This window comes from Oculina patagonica, chromosome 4 (assembly GCF_052425735.1).
Source record: "Oculina patagonica isolate OP01 chromosome 4, crgOcupat, whole genome shotgun sequence".
NCBI classification, from domain to species: Eukaryota; Metazoa; Cnidaria; class Anthozoa; order Scleractinia; family Oculinidae; genus Oculina; species Oculina patagonica.
Genome location: NC_135761.1, coordinates 15,176,826 through 15,187,769, shown reverse-complemented (window position 1 = coordinate 15,187,769; position 10,944 = coordinate 15,176,826). Strand labels below are relative to the sequence as shown.

The following is a 10,944-nucleotide window of genomic DNA, read 5'->3' as shown; positions in this document are numbered from 1 at the left end:
CATTAAACCGAGTGCATTGGATGAAGCATATGCCGAAAAATTAACACCTATTCTTCCTTAGAGGTCTGTAGGTGCAATCGAAACGGTTTTTTTTCTAGGTTTTTGGTGCATATTTGATTTCTTTTATGAACTTTGTGATCGCGTGTTTTTTAAATGGTGGTTTTGGTTGATTTTAAAAAAGTTAAATTTAATTTGCTGAGCGCTCGTGTTTGCGTTTGAAGGCTTAAGCTGTCAGCTATTATCTCAGTTTGACACAGGCCTCCGGTATCAGATGAGTTATTTTTGTGTAAAAAGAAAACTAATCAAAGCGAGCACATAGGGGGATGACGTTTGAAGAAAAAGGAAGACGTTTTATTCATCTTTAGGTGTGTAAAACAGTACGATATACAGAATGTTTGTTTTATATAGATATTTTCTCTTTAAGCGCATTGAATAGTAGCGATATTATCTCATCTATTAGCATGTTCCCTACTGAGCGTGGACGTCAGATGCTGTTGGAATTAACACCTACACAAAAAATCGCACTAATTTTTATTTCCATCTTAAAATTCAGGTCTCATTTGATGTGCTATTAGTTGTTTTAAAACACACCTTTCCGGGACTGGCGATCGATCGAAGAAATAACAACAGCTCGACGCATTTTTAGTTTCGCTGTGAGGTAAGTGGAGGCTAGACCAGGATATTTCCTTTCCGTATGTACCTTTTTCATATCTTCAAGTAGATAACCATACTGATTTCTCTCAGTTGCCATTATTGAAAACAGAAATAACGTTTTGAGAAGGAGCTTTACTTGTTGTACCAAAACCACCCTCCTACTTCTCGAACGCTTTTAACCACTTTCGACATGATTTAACTGAATTTTGATCAGTTTTAATTTTTGGAAGCTTTGAAAGGGATTTATTGCCTTTTAATATAGATTTTTTGTCATGAATTTTTTTTAATAGTTCAAAACCATAATCAATCCTCAGCAAGAGACATTTATACACAGATTTTCAAAATTGGTCTTTTGTTACCACGTTTTGTTTGTAATGTTCTCAGTGGGAAATATCGACGAAGTCTCGGCGAAGATAATTTTGCTAAATGGACCATTGCTGATGGACCACTGAACGCGTCAGCCTTGCTTTATTTACTGTTCGCAACCACAAAATCATCTGTCAATATTTTTCCATGCGAAATATTTCGGTGTGAAACGTTTCCTGACATATTATTGCAATTGCCGGCATTCAGACGACTATAAAAATAAAAATAAACGATTACAGCTTTTCCTAATGGCAGAATTCTTCTTTTATTAATATGTAATTTTGCCGCTCGGCCGCTTTTTATTTTGTCCATTCTATATAACACTGTTTGACAGGTGAAATACTTGCTGATCCATATGACATGTAAATCGATAGCTTTTAGTCAAAATAACCTTTGGTAGCAGTTAGGTGAATGTTCTACATTAGTCATATTGCAAAATAACAACTACAATTAAGGTACATTTATAGGTTGAAAGCAGTTACATTAATCCTAACAAACGCCGCCTTTTACTATGTTGTTCACGAGATTATGAGCAGAATTGAAACTTCCTCATCCAGACATGCGTGTACTAGTTGGTTTTACCCCATCATCATTACTTTTATATTAGATATCTATTTATGTAAAAAATGACGAAGGCGTCTTTGAAAATGATTTTTCTATACATGTAATACCGCGTTTTGGTTCGTCAGTTTTTATTTGGCCTGAAGTCCTTGAAAAACACAGCTTAAAGAAATGCAAATTACATCACTTAATTAAATGAAATGGAGTTTTGTTTTCTATTGAATGGAATGAGCTGCTATCCGGCTTCTTTGATAAATACATTTTAAAATTTGTTTACTTTTTATTTAAACCCGGTTGGAACGGAACGATAATATTGATTCTTATCCCTGCGGCGGGTCAGTGATTAAACGTGCGGATATATGGCACCTCTGTGAACTTCATTTGTTAATTCGCAGCAACGTCTCAAAAATGACGTTTTCTCGTGTAAGCAAGCTTTCTGGAGAATCGTTTGCTGAGGGATCGACAATCATATTTTTGACGAAGGTGGGGGCCTGTCTGGCTTTTTCCATATGTGTTTTTTTTCATGGCTTGCTTTGAACGATTTTTTCACAGTGCATGATTTTTTTTAGGGGGATTGCCTAATCCCCCGTACATACCCACATATCTTTTTATAGCTAAACTAAAAACAAGGAAATAGTTTTACGGGTAAATGTCTTATTAAGAATTGTAAATAATTTGGTATTTTTTCTGTAAGTTAGTTTTTAGAATCGGAAAGCGCTTATGAGCGTGTTTATAAGCGCTATATAAGCTCTGTACTGTTGTCGTCGTCGTCATCATCATTATTCATCATCATCATCATCATCATCATCATCATTATTATTATTAATGATATTAAAGTATTATTATTATTATTATTATTATTATTATTATAATTATTATTATTATTAAAGAAAAAATATTTTCTTTCTCTCAAAATGAAAATAAGAGGAGATAAATCAGCAGGTGGGTAGACTGTTTCAAGCAAGTATTTCTTGTTTTGAAAGCTTAATAACAACTTACGGGAATTTAAATGTTGCACAGACTTGTTGCTTTACAGGACAAAACCAGAATTTTTAATTTGAATAATCCCCCATTGTTTGTATGTAACACTTCAACTTTTTTTATGTGCTTGTTCTCCTTTTCCTTGCTCCATTAAAATGCAAATATATGAAAAGTGGAGATATTTTTATTTTTTGCAAAATTGTTTGGGGTTCCGTGATTGGCCTAAAATGTTTAAGAATAGTCTTTATCCGTTTATCTATAAAGATTGGAAAATAGATGCAAATTTCTCAATAACATCGACAAAAATGAAAATTCTCAAGATAGTCTGGTTACGCGCACAAGGCAGCCAAACTGTGCCTTAATTCCAAAATGAAGAAAATGAAGAAACGTTCAAGTTTTACGATCGAGGTACTTGATGTCTCGGCTCTTAATTTGAGGAGAAAACTATGTTAACAGTCTTGAATATCTTGAAGTTATTTCATAAGCTTTCAAAGAAAAAAACCTGTACAAACAACTTTACGACAGCTGTTAGCAGCTCTGTTTTGGAAGATAGGAAATATTAGCACAGGAAGATGTATCCAATGAGTTTAAGGACTGAACAATTCTTCAATTATATATTCGGTCGTTGATATTGCTTGGCTTCCGCAGAGTAAATTCAATGAAACCTTTAAAGTTTCAAGTCACATTCTCGCTTGTAAGATATCACTCAAAAAGTGAAAAGTTGCAGTTTTTAATCAAATGTTAGTCGTTTGAAGTAGAACGCGCAAGTAAGTATTGGTCTTTTCCAGGGTCTTTTATCCCTACTTTGTTTATTTGGAAATGCCTTAAAGTTATTTATTTTTAATGACTTCCCATAAATTAAAAGAAAAAGTTCAAACTGAGCAAACTTGGGGCTCGCAATTTGGAGAAAAACTACATTAACAGTCCTGAATATTGCAACTCATTTCAAAAACTTTATAAAAATAAAACTAAACAGATGACGAAACCTTTTTGCTACGCTTGCTATCGAAACAAACGTTTTGGAAGATAAGAAATATCAGTTCGGGCAGCTGTCTTTAATAATATAATAATTTAAGGAGTCAACGTTTCAGTTGTGTTCTTCGTACATAATTACTTCGACCTTTAAAGTTTCAAATAACGATCACGCTAGTTAGGCAGCACTCACGAGGCAAAAGACTGGTGCAGTTTTTGTTCAAAACTCAAAGGTGAAAAGTGGAGCGCCGGAGTAAGTGTTGTACGCTTTTTAATCTTTTCCCTGCTTTGCATATTTAAAAATGTAACTTTAGTTATTGATTTTTAATCGCTTTTCATATAAAATAAAGTAAACGTTTGAAGGAAACTTCCTTTAGGGGCACTGTTGACGGGGATACTTTAAAACGATTTCAAGGTATTCAAAAGTAAATAATGGTAAATCCAAACATAATGGCGTCTTGTTGTGGAGCATTTACAGTTGGCAGGAATCAACTAGGAAATGAGAGCGACAAAACATGGCGAGGGTGGAAATAGATTAAAATATAGTAGACATATATTTTTTACTATTTCAAAAAACATCTTCCACATTTTCTTTGTGTCGTCCATTTTAAGCCCAACATAATGCTTTTTGCACACTGGAAAAAGTCTGAAATAATATTTCCTAAATTAACAACAGTTTAGAGCGACAATATTCGAAGACAACGCTCATTGAAGTTCAACTGGCCGACTTTGCATTGGATGTTTTGAAATATCACTGATTATATACTCTAATTTAGCTGTTGCGATATATAAAATGGAAAAAGGAACGTCATAATAGAGGTCCTGAATACTGTAGTCATGAAAAATATAAAGTGGGTAACATTTCTATTTACATCAAAAGGAAATTTGTGAATATAAATACTAGCCAGCGCTAATGAGTTTATTATACTTTTTGCTATCTTCTTTTCAAAATTAAACGACGTAAGCCTCACCTTACTGCACCATGTTTGACAGAGTTTCTAATGTAATTGAGAATTAAGTCAATTGGATTAAAGCAAATTACTCCGTAAGACGAAAATCTCATATCGTTTTCAGACTACGAAAAGGTAAACAAAAAGAATAAAATAAAATAAAATGAAATAACTAATTAAGAGTTTAGGTCGACGCAATTATAGATTCACGTTGCCTATTAGTTCCATAGACAAAGAGAAATTTAATTAAGTATGAACACTAAAATAATTTTAAAGCTCTAAAGTTTACAAAGAAATTGTCCCTAGAAGCTCAATGGTCACAAAAGCAGCTGGCGAAAAGGCGCAAGTCTTAAAGTTTGTTGTTGTAATTTATCGTTTTAAAGTACTGTTCAATATTTAGGTTTCTTATATTGGCAGCTTTTCTGTTTCAGGGTTACATGTTGGCTGTCGAGGCAACAATACGAAGGACCAACAGATTAACAAAAGGTGTGTTGTTAAAATTATTGTCAACATTTACAACAAGTTCTACATGTAGAATTTTACATTCTCTTGAGCAGACTTATGACTGATATAGAATTGTATATAAATTGAAAATGTTAACTTTTCAAGCCACTAGAAGACACAATTTTGCATCAGAAGTCGCAATTAAATTTGGTTGTGGAGCATAATAAAAATTAATTTTTACATTATAAATATTACAGGTCGGACAGCGCAATACAGTAAACTTCTCTTTGGCGAAAGTTTCTAGTTATTAAAATAATATTAAGTGGAAACTTGAAAGTTTTGCACTTTTGAATTTCTTTCCTTCAAACATACTAAAGATGCCAAATAATTTGACCCAACTGAGCATTCATAAATTACTAATAGTTTAGACTATAATGCCCACAAATTATGTATCAACCGAGGTAATGAAATTTTTACTGGTGTTAACATTTAAATTACAATCCCCATACATGTGGGTGTAGTTTATAATGTAAGAGAAAAATTATTGACAAAATTAAGATAGAGAAAATGAATATTCCTAGAAATTAGCAGGAGATTAAGTTGAAAAAAAACCTTGAAATTTGTTACAATTTGTGATTACTGCTAGATGAAAGTAACAAAGGTAAAACTAGAAACTAATACATACATACATAAAAAATATGTCTTTTGAGTTTGATGAATTATTGTGGAAATAGCCTAAAGAGATTCTTACATTTTAAATTCAATGTAAATCAATCTATTATGGCGTTGATAGGCAACGAAAATTAATACATACGTAAAGTTTCATTTGCTTCAGATAGGCAGAATAAATTAACAAATTTTTGCTGTACATAAGATTTTAAAACTTAAAAATTTGGCGTATATGGTCTGTTCAAACCAATTTTTATATTGTGTAAAGTGCGTTTATGTCGCAGTGCACTCTTCAAGAGTTTTTTTTTAGCTCAATAAAACGTGACTAGAGTCAGGTTGTAGAAAGGTTATTTTAAAATTTAAATGCTGCTGCTCAGATTTTTGTTAAACCAGCTGCGAAGATACGAAATACATCATTCATATGCAAGTGCAGAAAAACTCCGCGAGTAAGAACCTTATTTTAAGAACCTGTTAGGCTAGAATTTGCTAGTTAGACACCCTCTTTTTAAGAACCTCTTTAGCCTGAAATTTGGAAATAGGTTCTTATTTTTTGAAATCGATTAAAAATGCTTACTTTTATGGAAATGAGATAAGTTGACATTCTAGATCCTTTCTGGAGACACCTAGGAGCCTCATCACGCCAGCTGCAGTGTTGAAACTCATAAAATATTATTATTGATACAATGGCAAAAATATAAATAAAATAGTATGAAATTTCCATAGAAGGAAAAGGCAGAATGCCACTAAAAACTTTATTCACAATAATGTGAATTTTTCTTCAGAAAATAAGAACTAATTTCAAACCTAAATAGCCTAAAATTATGCTTATTTCCATTTATTTAAGAACCTGTTTAGGCTAACTTGGGAAATTCAAAATGCATCGGTTCTTACTGTACTTACACTGTGCTATTAATTAAAAGAAAAATTAAAACGTTTATTGGATGAATGATCTTTCGATAGATGGCGATCTTTTTTCGTAAACAGACCAGTGCCATGCAGAAAATATCCTACAACAAAATTTTAAACCAAGCAAAGTCAAATACGGAACTATTTCACTTGAATTTGTACATACTGGTGTCGATGCTGTCGGTTTAAATCATTGCAATAATTTTGGTCCAAAAAATTTTACTTGAAAACTCGTCCTTGTGGACACATCACCGAAACTGTAAAAATTGTTCCAAATTTAGGATCATAACGAATTCAAACCGATAAAAAATGACAATTTTCTCGAGAGGTATGCAGCTGTATTTGTTTTAACATTAGAAACACTGTTCGGATGTTTCGACGTTATTGGCCAATTTATGAAATAGGTTCAGGGTTGCCATCCTTTGTTTTCATTTAAAGTTCTCACTGGTTAATTATCTTTCGAGTGACTGGGTTTTAAAAGTAGTTGTTATACAATGTGATGTCTATCTGTCTAACGACGAACTAACTCGAGTGTTCCTCTCACGCCATGTTTCTTATGTCACTGAAGGGAGTTTACTCAATTTCAAGGTGCATCAATCCGAAAATTTCTAACATTAACAAGACGTGACTTGTTTCAGGATTTTTGAAGGCAATTTCAAATTTAAATGACAATGGTTATGTTTTTGTTGAACTAGCTGTTGTAGTTAAGAAATACTTTATTTTGAATATCTCTCTCTCCAACAGGTAACTTCGAATCACGATGAATAACAGCACAGATCCCACAGCAGTGTATCTCGAGAACGAAACTGGCTCTAAACTGCCCATAACGCCAGTGGTAATAATGCTGTCGTTTCTGTCACTGGGTACGGTGCTTGGTAACAGCCTTGTATTCACCGCTATTCTCATTAACCCAGCCCTTCACAGTGTCACCTATTTGTCGGTGTTTAGCTTGGCGATTGCGGACCTTTTGGCTGGAATAGTCGCCATGCCGAGTTACATCCTGAAAAAGTTTTCGTTTGGAGAATCCACTGATGTCATCATTTGCGATGTTTTTCGTTTTTCGTATTTTCTCACCGGTTACGCCTCTATCCTAAGCCTGTCTGTCATCAGCGTCGAACGCCTGGTCGCCGTGAAGAGTCCGCTGAGATATACAACCGTAGTCACACATAAGCGAGTAATTATTGGTCTAGTATTCGCGTGGATTGACGCTTTAGTTATATCATCACTGCCTTTCGTCCCATGGGATCCAAATGCTCCTGATAAGGAGTGTAATTACGAACCAACGCGATGGTGGAGCATCATGGTCATTATATCCAACGTTATCTTGCCATTTCTGCTCATCGTAACGTGCTATACCTACCTGTATTTAACCGCCAGGTCACATATTAGGAAGATATTAAGTGACAGAAAGAGCGTAGGAAGTAACATAGCTCGTAGACCGAGGCAAACCAACGAACGCCGAGCAAGCACTACAATACTCATTGTTATTGGTGTATTTGTGGCCTCATGGTTCCCGTCTTGTTTCTATTACTTCTTACTGAAAACATGCCCGCAATGCTTCTCTGAGTCCTTCAGATCACACCAAAGCATCTTCAACGCCTTGGTAAAAATGTTCACTTTTACATCGTCCTTTGCTAATCCCATAATTTACTGTTGGAGAAGCCGGCACTTCAGAAACGCCTTTTTTAACATTCTGGCAAAGATTTCCGGGCGAGTGCCTAGAACGCAGAGAACTGATTCTCTCACTGAGATTTTTCGTCCCAGGGCCAGCACAATAAGCAGTGTTTGTAGCAAGGAAGCGTACAGTATTTTTGGCTCAAAAATGGACGTAGGAACATATCTCGTTACGTTGGATACACTGGGGAGACATGACTTAAACAAAGAGAATGGTTTGAGAGATGAACACCTTTGATGCAGAACATGGAAGTAAAACGACTCTGCCGTATTGTCACAAGCAACTCGGATGTTATTATTAACTCGATGCTTTACTTCATATACCTTAAAGGTGATTCTTTATTAAAAATTGTCGTGTTACCAATGAAACGCAAAACAAAAGCAAACAAAAACAATTATATTCCCGCGCTTCTTAACCAATCAGCATCTAGAGCAGGGATACGTATACCCACCGGTCGAATGAACATTCCATTTGGGTTTTTGATTCAATAGACCTTTTAAGCTTCGTTTGTTTGTTGTCCCATTTCAGACCATGTGATGCTACCACGTGCTAAATGCACGTGCAAATGAATGAATATTTTTTAGAGAGATAAAGGAAATATTCTCTAGAAAACATCACATGATCTGAAATGGATAATTTACGCACAAAGCTAAAATAGTCAATCATCGTAATGATTCGTTTTGACGACCGGGCCGTAATTTACCCTTGGTAGCTCAAGGGAGGGCGCTTTTTGAAGAGGGGCGCTTAATAGCGTAGAGGCGTTTATTTTTTTATCGACATATGCATCGAAACAATGACATATACTATAACTCAAGAGCTGTAACATAAGGGGTTTACATAATTATAATACCATTCACTAGAGTTAGGGGTAAAGATTTCATAAATCCCGAATTCAAGATTTTTAGAAGGCCAAAATCAAAAACCTTGAATTCAGGATTTTGGAAGCTCGACTCCACACAATAACGGAATAAAAATAACCCTAACATGCCTCTAACTACGTTCCGATGAGAAAGCAGACCACATTAGTCACTCCTCCAATACATCGCTCTTCAATGTCACTTTTGCAATGGGGGCGCTTATTGGAAGGGTTTGGGTATTGGAATAGGGTGCTTATTAAACTAATAACACTCACGGTTGAGCGCTTATTATTACTGGATGGACGGCGCTAAATCGAATCATTAAAGCAGATAAATGCAGAACAACATTTACTTTCAGGAATCGTCAAATGACAGTTAAATGTAAAAAAGAACAATAGAGTTAACAATAAACCAACTTAAAAGAGATCTAGGTGTTAAAGATTGTAGAACTGATTGCGATCCATTGAGAACTTTCCATGTTGATGGTAAGTGTCTGTTTAAAATTACCAAACCATGCAACAGTATGATTTCCATTGAGACAGCTGCAGTTATGTTTTTTGTGCTGCCCTATTTTCAATACATATACTTTTTTTGTTAATAATGGTGCTTCAGATTTTTCATGTTGCCAGTGATTATTACAGGCAATCTGCAAGTTACAGAAAGTCTACAGACGGGTAGTTGGCCCTCCCAGCATTTTGTTTGTACAAGAATTAATGTCATGCACTTAGGTCATGCACTTTGTCACTGAGGCATGCCATTCAAATGGAGCAAAAACATGTCAAATAGAAATAACATGGCTTACTTTAGAATCCTCAGTTAGCCTTTACGAAGGGATGGCTGAGCGGTTAAACACCGGACTACCGTGAACAATTCTAGCAAGAAGCAAAGTCTCTGGAAGGCTAGAATCCAGCGCAACTTTTTTTCGACGAAATTTTTTTATGCCCGTAAGGATGGGCATTAATGAGACACCTTAAGTCCTTTATATCTTTAATTTTAGTGTGAATTTGCCTTAATTTCAGTTGCGTTTACATGTTCAAGTTGTCGTTGAGTCAATTATTGGAATAGTGTGAGTAACAATTATGCTTAAGAGTGAGTTCCTTTGGGATTATTAGGATCAGGATCAATGCATGATCCAAAATCACTCGGATCAAGGACTGGGAACAGATGAATCCTTGCCCATAGTGGATTCGTCAGTTCCTTTGATGCACCATGATCCTAGTGATCTTGGATGATTGAGCCTGCGCCGGATCATTCCAAAGCAACGTACCCATATAAATTAGGCAAACTAGTCATTACCATGAATAATAGAGGGTCAAGTCAGTCAGTTCTCTTTTAAACATAAAACAGAAATACGTCGGCGCATGATTCACCCGAGTTATCATGCTCAGAATAATCAGCAAGATCTTCCACGAACCAGATCCTTAATTCTATGCCACGTGTGGGGGCACCTGGCTCGGAGACGTTTGGAAACACCAACTCAGGGGACGTGCTCGTGTAACCTTCCAACGTGTATGGCTCATGAGGAGTGTAGTTACTGGGTAAGACAACCTCATCGTCAGCATTAGTGATAACGGTTCTTATCTTATTATTTCCTGTATTTCCCCAGTTTCCTCCTTTGCGATTTCTCGAGTTGGAAACAAAACCGGAGACGTGAACAAGCTTTGCAGTGATGACTTTTCCTGTAACTTGAACTGTGAAATTGCCATAGGAATCATTTCTGGCGCCAAAACAGACTGGTCCATCGAAGTTGACTTTTGACCAACCTGTACCTAAATGTATGCATCAAATTAACACTTAGGCCCGGGCCAAATGTCGAACTTCACATAACACGAACTAAACTGAGCAAATTACACAATAAATTCGACGTTTGACTCAGTTGAGTTTGACGGCTGAATTAAGATCGACCAAC

At 35.5% G+C, this 10,944-nt stretch overlaps 1 protein-coding gene across 3 annotated transcripts; it reads left to right on the top strand.

Annotated features, from left to right (window-relative positions):
* Positions 1–9,441, top strand: LOC144652422 (adenosine receptor A1-like). 3 transcript variants are annotated; one of them, XM_078512433.1, is made up of 4 exons: positions 1–365; positions 554–658; positions 4,916–4,970; positions 7,248–9,441. In XM_078512433.1, the coding sequence occupies exon 4, from the start codon at positions 7,264–7,266 to the stop codon at positions 8,413–8,415; it is 1,152 nt and encodes a 383-aa protein (XP_078368559.1). In that variant the 5' UTR covers positions 1–365; positions 554–658; positions 4,916–4,970; positions 7,248–7,263; the 3' UTR covers positions 8,416–9,441. The 3 variants fall into 3 exon arrangements, with proteins under 3 accessions (XP_078368559.1, XP_078368561.1, XP_078368562.1); XM_078512435.1 differs by lacking the exon at positions 4,916–4,970; XM_078512436.1 differs by lacking the exons at positions 554–658; positions 4,916–4,970 and having other exon boundaries at positions 322–365.
* Positions 9,442–10,944: the final 1,503 nt, after the last annotated feature.

Excerpts from the sequence above, each read along its gene's own strand:
- LOC144652422 (XM_078512435.1), top strand. The coding sequence starts at position 7,264 with ATGAATAACAGCACAGATCCCACAGCAGTGTATCTCGAGAACGAAACT.